This window comes from Antennarius striatus, chromosome 2 (genome assembly GCF_040054535.1).
Source record: "Antennarius striatus isolate MH-2024 chromosome 2, ASM4005453v1, whole genome shotgun sequence".
In the NCBI taxonomy this organism is placed as follows: Eukaryota; Metazoa; Chordata; class Actinopteri; order Lophiiformes; family Antennariidae; genus Antennarius; species Antennarius striatus.
The window spans coordinates 17,218,679-17,235,857 of record NC_090777.1 but is presented as its reverse complement, the minus strand read 5'-3'; the positions used below and the strand labels follow the sequence as shown (position 1 = coordinate 17,235,857).

At 40.6% G+C, this 17,179-nt stretch overlaps 1 protein-coding gene across 1 annotated transcript; it reads right to left on the bottom strand.

The window, feature by feature from the left end:
• Window positions 1-537: 537 nt before the first annotated feature.
• Window positions 538-17,179, bottom strand: rimkla (ribosomal modification protein rimK-like family member A). Its single transcript, XM_068339325.1, has 5 exons — window positions 17,017-17,179; window positions 10,070-10,300; window positions 8,291-8,377; window positions 4,093-4,296; window positions 538-3,580 (listed from the first exon to the last, which is right to left on the bottom strand). The coding sequence occupies exons 1-5, from the start codon at window positions 17,177-17,179 to the stop codon at window positions 3,069-3,071; spliced, it is 1,197 nt and encodes a 398-aa protein (XP_068195426.1). The 3' UTR covers window positions 538-3,068.

Sequence of the window (17,179 nt, the reverse complement as noted above, 5' to 3'; positions counted from 1 at the left end):
ACCACTGTATATTGTTGTTGTTTTTTTTACCTTAACCATATTGGCACTGTCTCTCTCTTTGACCCTGTTCTTATCTTCCTTTGATTTCTTTTCCACCCAACCGGTCAAGGCGGATGGCCGCCCAAAAGAGTCTGGGTCCTGCCCGGAGTTTCTTCCTCATCTAGTGAGTTTTTCCCCGCCACTGTCGCTTATGCTTGCTCTGGAGGGTTCAGTTGGGCTTCTCTGTCTGTTAAAGCGCTTTGAAATGTCTGTTGCCATGATTAAGCGCTATATAAATAAAACTTGATCGATTGATTGACCTTTACGATTTGTATAAACTATAGTTCGTTGCTTACGAAATCCATGAAGTGCTACAGGGAAAAGGACATTTTATTTACATAATGAAGATAGTTTGGACATTCCGAACTACTAAAATGATCATAAAAAACACGCCAAGTTGAAGGTCTCTTTCAAATGAATTAAAAAGCTTAAATTATACATTAAGTAAACAAAAAAGAAACATTATATTGAAAAATATCGGCATTGGTTAATGGGACATCTGCTCCTACCGGCGTTCAAGATCACCTACAATGATCTGCCAGGTTACAACTACAATTGAAAATAAAAATAAAAAAAAGGAAACAAACTTCAATTGGACAGCATCATGATGAAAGAGCCATATGTGGCTCAGAGCCGCAGGTTGCCAACCCCTGAGCTAGCTGGTAATCAGGGCCACTATTCACCTCAGGGAAACGGACTTCAGCAGATTTCACAGTTTACTTGTCAGATACTTTGATTATGGTACAGTACAGATACCAGACAACATCACAGTAGTGTAAATATTATCTCACTGGAGCCACTGTGGGAGCAGAATTTAAAATATAAAAGCTGTCTTTTCCTGTTGACTGGTAGGTTTGTATTTGGCACCCTAAAACATTCCTCTTCAATTCCAGATAGCAAAATATGCCAAAACAAAATTTCATATCAAACTTCACAGCGTTTTCACTTTTTCAAGACAATATTAGTGCACATAAAACACTTTTTTTAACTTGAGAAATACCATAAATTAGAAAGGAAAGAACAGTGTGAAACAAGAAAGAAAAAAGTGCATTGTATACACCACATTGTCTTACATTGTAGTTTCACCATTGTTTCATTTTGTTTGTGTATATTTTTGTCTGCCTCTGGGAAAGTTATGTTTTTGTCATGCCTTCAGCTCAGATGGATATATCATAAGCCTTTTCTGAGTCAGGGTTGAGATCCAGGCTGCTTCCCTGAGATGTGCTCAACAAAAAGGGTTATGAGCCAAACAACATGGCATTTGTGCTTTTGATCAATGCTGTAAACTATTCCTGATGTATGGCGTTAACCCCAGCATACTCTACCTACTCAGAAGCCTTACAGGAGGTATATTAACAGTAACAAAAACCATAACAAATAACCTCTTTGTCACCGAAGTACATTAAATTCCTTATAGAAAGAAAATGTAACATTGTATTCAAAGAGACTGCAAAAATATATTCCGTTTTTCTTTGTACACTTTGCAACATATGTTGTAGGATGTTAGCGATGTTATTATGCGAATAATTAAGATAGTAACTACACAAGTATGACTGAGAAATAACATCTATCCAGATCCAGAAATGTTAGCACCACATCTCAGTTTCAACCTTTCACTATTGTAAGTCTATACAAACACATTTTTTCACAATATTTTGTGAAAAGCTCAATGTCAGAAATTATTTGAGCCTATCTGCTTGCATGAGGTGGATATCAATATGCACTGATGCTAATTCACTAGCTAAATATTTACAAAAAAAGAAAGAAGGGTAAGAAGGAAATAGAAAGTACTATTCAACTACATTTTAACTCTTAGATATAAAGGGAAGGAACATCTGGTATTTCAAGGGCCATTTGGAAACCACAGAGATCACAGCTGATATGTCTTGCATGTCGGGATATTTATGTCATCCTATGGCAGGAAATAGTCACTTTTATGAGGTATACTTTGTTCACACTCCCATTTTTTTTCAAAATAAATCATCTGTGAGAAAACAAATGCATCTTTTTATCATAAAGTGCTAGACAACTGAATGTTAAAAGGCAGTAGACTGCTGCCAGCAGTAAGGCTAATCCAACAACTTATCAAGGAATGTACAATTGAATAACAAGTAATGTCATCAGGCTGTGATTGAACAGCACTGCTGTTGGTAACTTCTACCACTCTTTTACTTACATTAAGTTTACCTTCATTCAGTGAACAGAGACTTGATTTTCTGACATCGTATTAGCACCCAGGAACATTTTCAGTGCTATTGCCATGTAAACAATTACCATCAGTCTCACAATTATTCGTGCTGCTCCAGCTACATTTTAATACTAGTGATCTGATGTTTTATTTTTAATTTGTTACCCTAGGTAGAAAAACCCAACAGTGTGTATTCAATGTGTTTTAGTTGCATTTAGAATACAAGACCTATTGTACATTTTATGGAGAGAATTCATCACCTATGAATTATGAATAGTATTGGCTATAACATAACCTTCTCCAGTTGCTGCTCTGTTTTTCATTGGCATTCTAGATTAGAACTAAATGAGTTGTACCTATCATGGTGTAGACTTCTTGTAATGATCACTTGGAAAAAAACAATATTTAAGTTCACCTCCAATCTTCCCAGCAGGAAATGTTCTCGTGGAAAAATACTAGACTGTTCTTTAAATTTTAATGTTTTGTGAAGACAGAGATGTGGCAGGTGTGTGTCTAACCTCCACCCTCAGAGTTACAAAAAAGAAATAAGCAGAGTCCAGTTTGTGTGTACTATATCCTACTCTCATTCCCTTGCTGCAGTTTAAGCTGATTTTGGTTAGTGAAGGTTTGGAGTTGCAAAGCAAGGAGAGTCAGGGGAGCAGCCTCAGACCTGTTTTTTGTTTGAATGTATGTGTACGCTTGTCTCTCCTCTTGTTTTGCATTGAGCATCCTACATTTCAATAGTTTTTGGATTGATACAGTATCGGTGTATGTTGCTGTGCATAAAGGTGTGTGTACATATGCATTTTGCGTTTTTTTGAGGTGTGAAGCCGCTCACATCTCATTCACTCAATAGCTTTATCTCATTGGCGAGGAGAGTGTTAAAGTTGTAGGCTGGATCAGGGAGGTCAGGTAGATCAGGGGCTGTGGATTGACAGGGTGAGGACTGGGAGGGTTCGGCCAGCTCGGGTTCACTCTCACTAGAAGTAGAACCGACACTCATGTTGCAGACAGCCTCCTGTAACAAACCGTTGCCAGTGGGAACGGAGCACACCTCGGGCTCACTGCTGGTCTCACTGGTGCTTGACACGACGGACAGAAGGGACATCTTTCGGGTGAGACGGCTGGGGAGCATTGACAGGGCGTAGTCGGCAACGATGCCTGCAACGTCAATGCCACAGGCCTGGTCGAAGGCAATGAAACCCACGTTGGCATTGGCCTCGCAGACGACAAATGAGCCATCATTGAGCTGCAGGAGGTCAATACCACACACATCCATACCAAGGATGTTGGACACTTCAATGGCCAGCTGTTTGCCCTGCTCACTCAGTGGGCACATCATGCCTACACCACCTAGCAACCCAGAGAAACATTAAACTGATCAACAAAAAGTTTAGGTCTTTTACAATAATCAATATAATTGAATTGGCTATCACATCAGATCCATCCACACAGTCCAAGACCCACATTATGTTACATAAACACTGAACAATTTGGTGACCGATATCCTAAATATGTCACTGCACATGACTGCTACAGCTACACTGACACTACTCATGCTGTGCTATGACACTGAATATCAGTCGCATCAGCACCGACTTAGCCCAGAGACCCTAGCTACTATCTACCTGTTCTGTGGGGATGTTGGTCAAGCATAATATAATTCAATATATGGTTTGGTCATGGAGCCACTCCTTTATCTGTATCTGCCCCAAAATTCAATGGGTCCTTGCTCAAAAAGGTGGAATAAATACGGCAGGACTCAATAAAGACTACAGTAGCTGTAGCTCTACTGAGGACGAGGGTCAGTGAGACCAGTATTGCAATAATATGTGTGATGTTCAGTAGTTCAGGTGTTTACCTACCCAGAGAACAGTTGCTTTGCATGCGGCCATCAGTGGAGCAGCGTAGCATTGAGCCAATAATGCGGCCGCCCACCAAAACCACACGCACATCACGGCCGTGTGACTCCTTGACGTACTCCTGAAATAGGTAGGGGGTTTCATGGCGGATCAAGTGGCACAGATCTGTCAGGTGGTGCTTGTCCCGTGCCAGAAAAACAGCCTTACCTAGGACAGGGAAGAAAGCAAAAACATGAGCTACACATCAGGCTGTCTGGATTATTACTGTAGTTTGCTTTATATTGTCACAGCAATAAGATGATTGCATTGTCTAACAAATGAATTTAAGTTGGGAACACTTCCTCAATGTCTTCTGACAAGTAGCTGCTTCTGCAGTTTCCAGACCTCACTTCTCAATTAATAGACCGGCCACACCTCTTAGCACTCACAGAATGTTCTCTCACACAGAAGAGAAGACATTGTTTAATTAGCACCTTTTGGTTGTCTGGTTGGCAAACCCTTTAACCCCAGTTCTAATAGTATGTGCTCATGTGCTTCCTGTTTGAGTGTGTGAACGCTGTGTCTGCATGACAATCTGAATGGGGTGACAGTCTGAAGACCCAAGACAAACATCACATCTTCATGTCATCTGATCCCAACAATTTGTTGGAAGAGCTCCAATGAAAATTTATTCAGAGTCTAGTACTGACCTCTTGATACAAGTGATTCTCAGGCCCCGTCCACACGATGACGGATTTTTTTGAAAATGCAACTTTTTAAAAATGCATCGAAAACAATTTGCGTCCACACGACAGTTTTCCAAAAAATCTCCATCCACAGGTAAATGCACCAGTGCTTTTCGAAGACGGCTATAAGCATGCCAAACCATGTGGTGGTAGTATTGAGTCAAATTTTATCCAATAGGAATCCGCCCATAAATATGACGTCACAGAGGTTTTCGCCGCAGGCAAGACGTCAGTGTTTTTAAAAAGTTGCGGATACACCGTCCACATGACAACGCAGACTCAGCATTTTTTTAAAAAAATCCACCTAGGTCAGCGTTTTTAAAAAGTTACGTTTTCGTTCCGGATATCTGCGTTGTCGTGTGGACGGAAGGCGTAAACGCAACAAAAAAGTTGTGTTTTCAAAAAGTTCCGGCATCGTGTGGACGGGGCCTCAACATTTTTTAACACTGTATACTTGTTTGTATGACTTGTTTGCTCATGAGAAGGAAAGCAGGTTGCAATTCAGCCAGTATGAAGGGACAATCACAGAAAGGAGGAAAGGAACCATGAGTTGCGAAACACCACAAAAAGGGTCAAGTTATTGGTTGACCAGCGGCTGCTTTCCCTAACAATGCACTGTGATGACAGCATGGGACAGTCGAGGCCCGTTGTTGTTTCTTCAATATTGGCAGAGCCAGTTAAGTGTTGATAACCACGAATGGCAAAGGATTAATGGGTCAGCAGACACAGGAAGTACAACGTTAATACAAATGCTGAAACCTTCCACAAATATCCTCAGTGGGTTTATATAAAATGAGGACATGATGATCAATACCCTTTACACACAGCCTGCTATGGATCAAGAAATCAAGAAAAAAGAGAATGTCCTCAAGTTGGGGCAAAAACACAATGACTTCACAACCACAGAGCAGGGAAAGGTACTTTATTTGGGTTGTATTATTCTATTGTTTACAATCAAATATGACAAAACATGTTTTTTATATCACGCATCTTTTCCGCAAGCAAAACAAACAATTAGGTACATCATTGGTATTACCATGAAACTGAAACATAGGTATCGTTTTAAAATAAATGAGAAAATGTGGCAATACCATTCATTTCCCTTCTCTGTAGCATGGCAGTTGAAGTCATCTCCCTCCTAAATTTGAAGCTTTTTTGATTGATTTTATTCTTCCAGTAAGCTGCTGGCTACTACTAGCTGCCTTTAAAACTTTCTAGCTGTTGCACATATTGCAGATAAAAAGGTCGCACCCCTGTCCCATCCTTGCTTTCACACTCCTTTGCATAACATTCCCTTAACATGTCACCATAGTATGAAGTTATTTAACATGTAAATTAGCTAAGAGGAAACCAATACAAATAGTCCTCAACACACGCACACAAATGATTCTGAAAGGCTGTTTCCAAACTGAATTGTTCGTAAGTCGTTTTTGAATTACATTTCAATGTATAATCACCATTTGAGGTCATTTAAATGCCATTACTACTATTAATACAGAAGTACTATTCCCTAAGACTTACCAGAAACATTTACAAGCCATAAAAACAACACATAATAAGAGATAATTCACCTCTAATGTGAATGATGCGCTAATGAGCTTCCTGGTAATCAAAAATCCGACACACCACTTTATATTTGATTCCTCCATTTAATTCCCATTTAATTTCTCAGTTAACTCGAGCAAAAGTTAACATCTAATAGCAAAACATTCACAGTTCATATTTTTACAATGTCCTCATTAAATTACTGCACACTCACAATATCAATGTTACACAGCTTGTTTGTGTTGGTTTCAGGCTTTTCAGGCTTCGCTCATTTGTCAATGACCCCATCCTGAAAACAGGTCAGAGATTTGCATCTTCTGCATTCACCTTCACAAGGGAGTCAAAAACGAATGGGAAGGAATTGAACTAAGATGATTTTGCACACAAATTACTGGCATTCTGTTAATGAATGTTGACGGATCAGTCAAGATTTTATGAAGTTGTTATGACATCCTTCCTCCAATTCTGCAGAAGTCTGCAAATGCTCTTTAAAAAAAATTAAATATAATAAAGTTCTATATAAGTTCTATTTAAGTTAAGGTATTTCAAAGTAACTGAGGACGCAAAAAAAATGTAAAAAAATGATGGATTGACATGAATTGTCTCTTCACATAACATCAAAAACATAATAAAATTTTACAGAAAGTTTATTCCTCCTTAAATGTTTCATTTTGGGGCATCAAGTCCATAGAGCTCCATTCATTTTGGACTAACTCACACACAACCCAGACTGACTTGACAGTCGACTACTTCTATACTGTCTCTGTACGAGTGGAAGATGTCTAGTATCAGTGTACTCTGATGTCAAAATGCTTAGAGTCTGCCAGGTCGGCTTTTATTCAGATTTGTGGCTTTCACTACTTCCTCTGCAGCTAAGGCACCGTCCACACGATGCCAGAACTTTTTGAAAACACAACTTTTTTGTTGCTTTTACGCCTTCCGTCCACACGACAACGCAGATATCCGGAGCGAAAACGCAACTTTTTGAAAACGCTGGCCTAGGTGGATTTTTTTTAAAACGCTGGGTGTGTGTTGTCGTGTGAACGGTGTATCCGCAACTTTTTAAAAACGCTGACGTCTTGCCTGCGACGAAAACCTCTGCGACGTCATATTTATGGGCCCATGTGTTGTGACAACAAAACACGAAGGATTCCTATTGGATAAAATTTGACTCAATACTGCCACCAGTATTGTTTCAACACCAGTCCTAATCAATAACACTTCAGACCTGAGATGCCATTTGGCCTTGTTCAGACTAGTTGCCTATATCCAATTTTTAGCCCATCCAGATTGATGTCACATATCTCGTGTGTAGTCTGAACAGTCCCAATCAGATTTTTGCGGGATGAATTAAAACCACATTCGGGAGGTAGTTTTGTGTCGGATAGGGACAGAGGCGTCTGCAGTCTGAACAGCTCCCAACACTCGTATCGGATATGGCGGACCGTGACATCATATTTACGACCTAAGAGGCAGGCGCCAGAAGAAACAGCGTCGTGCATTACGGAGCGGTAAAACACGGAAGAAGAAATTGACAATGTCTGGTGTGTGTGTGTTTTCTCCACCTCTACCAGACAGTGATACCACCAATACGCTATGGTAACAAAACTTCACGTTCGTCGTCGTTGCCACCGTTGCAATTATATGACCTCACACATTACGCGCACTGAACGACGACTCTGCCTCGACGCCGTTGCTACAGCAACCTGTCAGATCAGCCGATAATGTGGTCCAGTCTGAACAGAGCCACATCGCATTTGGACACTTGCTAAAAACAGTGTGACTAGTCATTCCTTAAAATCGGATATGGAAGGAAATCTGATATGCCTGCCTGTCTGAATGGGGTCTTTGTTGCCTGCAGTGTACGGACTGTTGAGGTGTGGAGGTGTAAATAAATCTGGTGACAAGAGGAAATAGTCTGATGGTCTTACCTCTGTGGCCACGTGCGTTCTTCACCACCACAGGGTAGCCCAGTGGTTCTGCCTCATCAATCATCTTACGGAAGTTGTCGTGTCCTCCTGAGAGCATGCCCACAGGCACACACACACACACACACACACACACACACACACACACACACACACATACACACACCCATACAAACATGTGTCCACACAGAGGAATAAAATATATTAAAGATTTGACCTTCCCTTAATTTAACAGAACACGTCACATACCACAGTCAACTGGGTAGGGTGGGGGAGGGAACAAAACCCGTTGCTATGGCAACAAAAGTGACTCAAAACAGCATGGCTGTCGATGCGTTGTCTTGAGCTTCTGCTTATTCTGCTGCTTGATTTATGGGATAGGAACAGAGCAGACACCAGCAGATGCCTTTATGTGAAGCAGTCGATCACATGAGATTCAGGACTCGTAGGATAAGCTAAGCTTCTGTGTTCTGTGTTTTCACTGAGATGTGATAGAAGAGAAAATGTGCATCAAAATGACAAGAAGCCGTCATTTAATTTCTGATCTCCATGTATATGTATCTGTCTAGTGTCATGTGGATGAAAACTGCCCCGCCACATGGCTTTTCACCCAAATGCATGCATTCACAGTCGTTTCCAGTGAGAAGGAGAGAGACCAGAGGGAGCAGAAGCGAGTAGGAGAAGATAGCAACTGTGGGTCCAACCACATAGTGAGCTGCTGCGATGGAGAGTGGGAGGGAGGCGGTGGCTTTTTTTATTTTGATAAATCATGAGGAGGACACTGGGTGGGGTGTAACGGGGCGGGGGCTGGCATTACATAAGCGCTTCAGCCACTCTGCATGCATCGCCTGGCCCACTGTGCAGAGAGACGAATGGAATGTAGGCCAAACATCCTATCCTCTTTCTTTCTTTCTCTGTCTATATCCTTCTCTTTTTGTTCTCACAAAACACTCTCCCACAGCTATGTGGATTTTTGGAAAACAAAAAGAAACGTGCAGTGTTGTTTTGTTTTTTTTTCTAGATTTTGTTTTGTCCTTTAAAAGCAACCAGCCACAACAAACACATCAGACTGGCAGCTGTGGGGGAAATATTCATATTCCCTGCTTTCATTAACAGCCGATTCAAATCAGCAGCTCGTGGGCAAATGGTGACTATATGTAGACAGCAACGAGGATTCCCATCTGATATGAAAAAAACAGTATTTTCTCTGCAGTTTGAGTAATTGAAGTCGACTAATGATCATCTGACTGATGGCTTATTCATCTGTGATAAACACATGTGGGCTAAAGCTTGTGATGTAACTAATGCGATTGAATTGTGGATTTAAAAAAATCACACTTTTCATAGTAATACTGCCTTTTATGAATATCAATTTATATTAAACTCACAAACAAGTACATTCTTATGTTTTTACAAACTTGTTAAAAATATTTACATGAATATGTTCCTCATAAACAATAATATATTGAGTTCAGTCACTCTTGTTTGTTAATGTTTGATTAAAAATGGCCTGAACAGCAAGCTGTTTTTTTAATTTGTTTTTATTTTTTAGTAAACACATCAGAAATAAGGTATTCATACAGTTGTAGGTTTGTGGGACTAGAATGTATTTGTTTGAGTACAACACATTTTACTCAAGGAAAGACCATGCGGTGCTTCCTCCAACGACATGATTATAGTCATGTAGTCAATACATAGTAGCTTCAGATATCTTGGTCACAAAGACTCAGTGCTACTAAACAATATCACTGAGAAAGATATAAACATTAGGTACTGATTTACCGTAGGAGTAGGTGTCAGGAAGAGGCACTCCATGACCCGCCAGCTCCTGAAAGGTCCAGAACTTGTTGACACAGTTGAGTATGGCCTGTGGGCGGTTGATCAGACGACAACCCATTTTCTCCAGGTGCCGCAGCACAGTGATGTCACTGTCAGACTGCACCCAGGGTGTGGGTACACGCACCACCACAACCTGTGGATAGGATGTCACCAACTCCTGCTCCACTCGCAGACCTGGTAGTTGTAGAAACAAATGCAAAATCATTTACTTTTCAAGCACTGATTTGCTTTGTAGCCTGTGGGTGTAAATTAGAAAATCAAGGGACTTAAATCGTAACAAATTTATTAAATTCTTCATCGTAACTCCAGACAGGCCATTATTTTACAGTCACTATTACACCTTAATATCATTTGGTAGCTGGAAACCTTGTGAAATAGGTGAATGAGATTTGAGATTCATCGTCCACCAACATGCTGTTGATGTTAAACCATTCATCTAGAACAGAGGTTCTTAACCTGGGTTCGATCGAACCCGAGGGGTTCGTTGAGTCGCTCTCAGGGATTTGGAGGAGACAGAGGTCAAGACAAAAAAACACCCAACACATCGTGTCAGGTGTTTTTGCCGAACATACATGAATCACTGTGTACGTTTGACATATCGTGTCAATTCGTGATGACATGCCCCTCTTTGCCATCACTGGCTGCAGGTGATCACGCTACATTGATTAGCCTACCTGTGCTGCATGGGATTTTGCGCAATCAGTAGTCGATTTATGCCTGTCATGATGGTACGTCATCTAATTGCTTTCTTAATTTAATTCATAGTAACTATGTTGAGCAAAAAAAGAAAGTGGTCGGACGAATATGTGTAACGGGCGGCCGTGGCTCAGTGGTATCGCGGGTCAAATATTCAAGATCGGCGGTTCGATTCCCGCTCCCGCTGAGTCATTTGTCGTTGTGTTCTTGGGCAAGACACTTTACCCTCCTTGCCTCCAGAGAGGCACTCGCTGGTGTGTGAATGTGTGTGATTGCTCCGGTGGCCGTAGGCGCAGATTGGCAGCCACGCCTCCGTCAGTCTGCCCCAGGGCAGCTGTGGCTACACACGTAGTCTACCATCACCAAGTATGAATGAGGAGCAAATGAATATATGGATCCAATGTAAAGCGTCTTTGGGTTTCCAGAGAAACGCTATATAAATCTAATCCATTATTATAATTATTATTGAATTTACATGTACTGTATAACAGAACGTGATGGGAGTCAGCATTCTGCATGATTTGCAATGTCAAGTTCAGCAACTCCAGTCTAGCACTGGCAAAAATAAAGGAACACTTTCTTAAGCTACATGGAAAACAAAAGAAACAGACTTTGCTGTGAAAATGACAGAAGAGTAGCACTTGCCAAGGTGAAGCCACGCATATCTGAACAGGTCTCTCAATAACAACAGCAGAAGTGACACTGATTTGCAGGTAGGTCATTTCATGTGAGTTCATGCACTGTCTTGGTTTTGTTCTTTGAAAAAGGTGACATTAATGCACAATTCATTAAATACACCAGTAAAACATGTACTCATGCCATAAATAATTTTTTTTTAAAAATTACTAAAGAAGGGTTCGGTGAGTGAGCATATGAAACCGGCAGGGTTCGGTACCTCCAACAAGGTTAAGAACCACTTATCTAGAACCTGTCCAGTCAGATGATAGGAAATGACTTGCTGCTTCTATCCATGTACAGCAGTCTGTACTGCAGTGCTGCCACTTCCTCTGGCTCCCTCCTCTTCATCCTAGCTGATAAACCACTTTTCTTCAATGTAGGGCAGTGGGGTAGAAAGACACGTTGGAACCCCAAGGGTGCATATCTGAATTTAATCACACATGAACAGACATCTGGGAGAAAAGCACGATGACACACACTCTTGTGTGCTAACTATTTATTTACTGTAATCAGGTCTTTAGAGACTAAGGGAATAGATACTGACAGTAATAATACAGTAATAGTAATTAATACTGGACCCCGCCATTAAGTACAATTAGTTTTTTTGGTGAGTGGTATCTCGAAATGATGGTGCTTGATTTCACTGGACTTTAACATCTCAGCCTGACACCACTTGTATTAAGTAAATGTGAGCTAACTGAATGCATCTGAACAGCTCACTGATCAGCCATTTTAATTAAATATAGTGAGCACAAGCCATGGACAACAGGGAAGACTTGATAGAGAGCAAATAGTAGTCTATATTGGAAATAAAGTTGAATAATGTATGTTAAGGTTACACAAATCTTAACATTTGGAAGATGTCACCAGTCATTAACCGTGACAGCTCTGGTTTGGCAGAACAGAATAAGATGGAACAACAGGAGACTGGCTTGAGATTTGCCAAACACAGATGGCATCAGCCATAGCCAAAGATCTGGCATCATGTACTAGTGAATGAATGGTGTTACTTCGTCACTACAGTTAAGGAAGCAGACAGGCTGTTAGACTACTGAGAAGGCAATGCAACTCGTGAATGAGGACGAGTGATGGAAACACATCATCTCACCTCAACCATGAGCTGATACTCATCCATCTTTAAATCTGATGGTTCATGATGGAGACAGCATCACTAGGTGAGATCATGAGGGACCTACAAGATGCTTGCATGCTGCATATACAGTGCACAACATAACAGCTCCTGGTGTGTCAACGGATCCATTGCCTGGAATGCACACAATATGGGTGGGGCCAATACTTTACTAGGTAAAGTGAGCAAGAGCGGCAGCAGCCAGAAAAGGTCAGAGATGTCTGGTAGTGTTACAACGGAGGAAAGAGAGGGAAAGGGAAGTATAAGTGCATGAAAGAAGCAATATGAAGACTGCTGCCTTGTCCTTTTTCTCCTCCTGCTTACAATAGAGGCAAGAGGAGTCACTGTCTCTGCAGTCCCATTGAGCATTCTCACACACTGGTGTGATTGTGCAGCCTGAGAGAACTGTGAGTGGTGATACAGTGGGAAGTGTCCGGGGATGTGGTCTCATGGTTTTGACAGACATTATTCACTTTTCATGTTGCTTGTCTCCATCTCTAGGGGAACCAAACAGACTAACTAGGCAGCCGAATTAATCTGTCCTATTCATGTGTGCAAGTGTTTGTGTGCTCTGCACTGCCTGTCATGTGACCATGTCTAAAACACAAACCCTCCCAACCATTTTGGTGATCCACAAAGACAACATAGTTTATTGAGTGACAATATCTACCTCTACTGAATAATTACAGCCTTTGGATTTTTTTTTTACACTGTATGATGTTATGTTTTGGTCCAATGGACTGCGTACTTCACCACGAAAGGCGACATTTACAAATGCAGTTTGGCTGATGGATCTTGTCAAACCTGAATGTTTGACAAGATCCATTTCTCTCAGTCTGGGTTTGTGCCACTGAATTACAACCAGTGGTTTAAGCCGACGTGTCTTCTGTGGGCCTCTTACAAATGTGACACACATTAGATTGCAGGCCTTCTCTGAGCCCCCTAAAAACATTGTATATACATGATATTGTCAAAAGTATTCACTTGCTTGCTTTCAAAAGTGTATGAACTTGAGTGGCACCTCATTCTTAAACCATGAAATTTAAAACCCTTTGGAGCAGTAACAGTTTCAACTCCTCTAGGAAGCCTTTCCACCAAGTGGGATGTGTTTATAGGGAAAGAGCATTTGTGATTTCAAACACTAAAGTTGGATGAGAAAGACAGCTCACAGTCTCTGCTTCAATTTACTCTAAAGGTGTTCCACCGAGTTACAGTTAGGACTCTGTGGGCCAATACAGTTTAACACCAAACTCATTATTTTTTTTCCAGTTTATTTTACTGGAACAAAGGGGTTGATCCCAGCTCCTGAAAACTAGCCCCACACCAGAATTCCCCCTCACCAAACTTTACCATAGACACAATGTAGTCAGATAAGTACCTTTCTCCTGGCAACCGGCAAACCCAGAATTTTCCATCAGATTGCCAGACGGAGAAATGTGATTCTTCACTCCAGAGAACACGCTCTAATTTTACGTGGTCTACTGAGGCTGAGTTGCTGTTATTCCTAATCGCCTCCACTTTGATAGTGTACAACTAGAAGTTGATTGTGGAATGTTTAGTTGCGATGACTGACATTAAATTTTCGTAACTGATGTAAACCTGCACATCCTTTGTGAGTTAGGGTATGTACCATGTAGCCCACAGCTATTTTGGTATTTACAATATGTGAGCTGACTAATGCAGGTAAGACATACACGTGACTGTTCTTAGCCTGGTTTAGGGCTAAGAACTATATTTTAAAGGAGATTTGGCAGAGTCACATGATGATGCTTTAGTATGATGACACACACTTACAGTATATGTACCATACCTTATACATTTTCAAAACAAGATGTCAAAACAATATTCTCTCACCTCACAATTAACATGTGACTATTACTTTTTCTCCTAAAAATCAAAGTTATAAAATACACAATTTTTGCAGTGATTTTGCACAGTATCTACAAACATTTACAATATCTGTGCATCATTTTTTAAACAGTATTACCGTTTGTAGAAAATGTGTTTAAACAGTATGTAAAACACATACTAAATCTACGCCTGTGCAGTATAAACACTGCAATGTAATGCCTTACTGTGTGCACACACACGCACATGTGTGTGTAAAAACACAAGCATTAGCATTGCAACTCTGGTATCTCCACCTTAAGTGAGTTGTTGCTGATAAATTCTCTCATGTTGATGTTAATCACTAAGCCTACCCTCTTCCTATTCATTGACATGGAAGTGTTGTATTTGTCATTTAAGAGGTAAAGTATCCCGTTGGAAGGAACACAAATAACAACAGATTATATCATCTCTTTAAATGCAGTCCCTGTTTTAATTTTGTGCGGTGTACATCAGGGGAAATGTGAACTGCCTCTGCCCAACCGAGCGCCAGGTTTCACTGTCGCATGTTTGTGAACATCACTGCTTAATGGTTTATGTGCTGTCCATACATGCTCTCTTCCCAAAAATAGACTGAAACCGGTACACTGAAATATTGAGTTTAACCTGACTCAACAATACCCCAATAAAACCCTTAAAATGGCAGCTTGTTTTGGGATTGTGTCCCTAAAAAACAAATAAATAGTACAAGTGGAGTTACTGACTTGCTTTAGGTTATTAAGATACCTTCCTCTAAATTGACTGTTCTTGTTTGAAACATTACTGGTATCACAATCTCCTTCTTACATATGTTTGCATGTGTGTTACGCTGAAAAGCTATTTATTCATAAATGAATAAACACCCAAAGACACCAGGGGAGGGGATTGACTGCCATCACATAAAGAGGTGTTCTGCAACCACAAGGGATTTATTGGTCACTTGTTGGTAAAATACCACATATGGATCCCGTGAAGAAATAATGAGGATACTAAACATTCACTGACGTCTAGGTCAAAGCATTTCCTGTGTGCATATGTGATGTTCTATTTAAATTGCTGAACTGCTTAAATTTTCTTATTACATCTCTGTGATTGCAAATAATTTTGATCGAGACAATCAGATTAGTGTGTAATTCATATGCAAATGATAATTCCATGTAATCCAAGTTTTCACAAACAACATGCTCATCGTGACCCAAAGCACAGAGTCTTTATTTTACGACTTCCTGTCTGACAGGGTGGTAAATCTGTCCCCTGGTTGTTAATCTGTAATGTCAAGTCAAGCTTCAGACAACCTTTACAATGGTGTTTTGGGACTGAAATAGATTACAGGTCATGAAATCTGCCCAGGTCTAAGTGCATGTGTTTTACTAAGATACAGGTCTAGACAGTTATTTACCTACTTAACTACATCCAGTCATGCACTTATTCTCTCAGTCTTCAGAAAATCCACCTTTGGTGGAATTAACTTCCTAGGCTATAGTAAAACTGTTCATGTATTGTTTACGTTGTAGTTATTGTGTATAAACGACAAAGTACACTGTATTTTGTTGTGAGAAACACATGCACTTTTTAAATTAGCATACCTTCCCCTTATGTACTCCACTGTTGATATCTGAATTTGAAATCATTCCAGCTCTATCAGTGCCATCCTATACCATTAATTTTGCCTCTCATCTGGCAGCACCGGCCCCACTTCACACTGCTTTGATGAATTCCATGTGAGTCTGTTTACTGCGAGGTGTTCCTGTTACCATCACTTCACCAACCAGTCCTGAGTCAATATTACTGCAAACAAATGTTCAGGACCAAACAACGACAAAATGAAAACATCAAGACATATATTCAAAAATAGCCACTAAAATTAGGTATAGTATGAAGATGATACACAATTAAAAGCTTACAGGTGTACTTAAATTAACTTTGCCGGGAGCTCTAGAAATAAAATCCATCATTTCAAATCCAGTACAGCCTGTATCTATTAAAAGTAAGATGATATACATGGTTATGGTTCAACAAGTTAAAGATTTGTTAACTATTTTCCTTCGTTTAGGGTTGAATGTTTGTGTGTGTGTGTGTGGGGGGGGGGAGTTTATTGGCAACTATCACTTTGGGTGTTGGTTACTTCCGACGAACATTAATTTGTTTTCAAAAACAAATGCATTTGATTTAATATCTTTCGTTCGACTACTACGTGTAAAGTAATTCCATTCCGCCTGAAACTATATTAACTGTGATCCGTGGCTGGTAATGAATGCCTATCGAGCCAAATGAAATGCTGCTTCATCGCTCCCCTCCGTCTGGAGACACTCTCGGTGGAAAGTGGGTTAGGCGGTCACGGACGTGGCGACACACTGCTACGTGGTAGCAGGCTAGCTTAGACCCAAACAATGACCGCCTGCCGCTGAAGGATGTCGTAGAGCACAATTTATCCAAAATCATCCTATTTACACTTCATTAGCTTAATGCTAACACTGATAATAACCATAAAATGGCTGCAAAGATTAAGGGAACAACTTACCTAATTGTCCCTCTGTGATCGTAACCACAATTTGATCCATGAGAAGTGAGCGGAATTCAACATCCTCGTCGGCGCAGCGCTCCTTCAGCGCCCGGAGGATCTGAAGTTGGGGGTATTCCTGGCTGATGCGCCGGTCAGTCACGAACCAAACCCGAGAGCACAT

Excerpts from the sequence above, each read along its gene's own strand:
- rimkla (XM_068339325.1), bottom strand. The coding sequence starts at position 17,179 with ATGTGCTCTCGGGTTTGGTTCGTGACTGACCGGCGCATCAGCCAGGAA. Across the intron at positions 8,378-10,069 it reads TCCTGACACCTACTCCTACG|GAGGACACGACAACTTCCGT; the intron begins GTAAATCAGTAC and ends GCATGCTCTCAG. Across the intron at positions 3,581-4,092 it reads GCAAAGCAACTGTTCTCTGG|GTGGTGTAGGCATGATGTGC; the intron begins GTAGGTAAACAC and ends CTGGGTTGCTAG.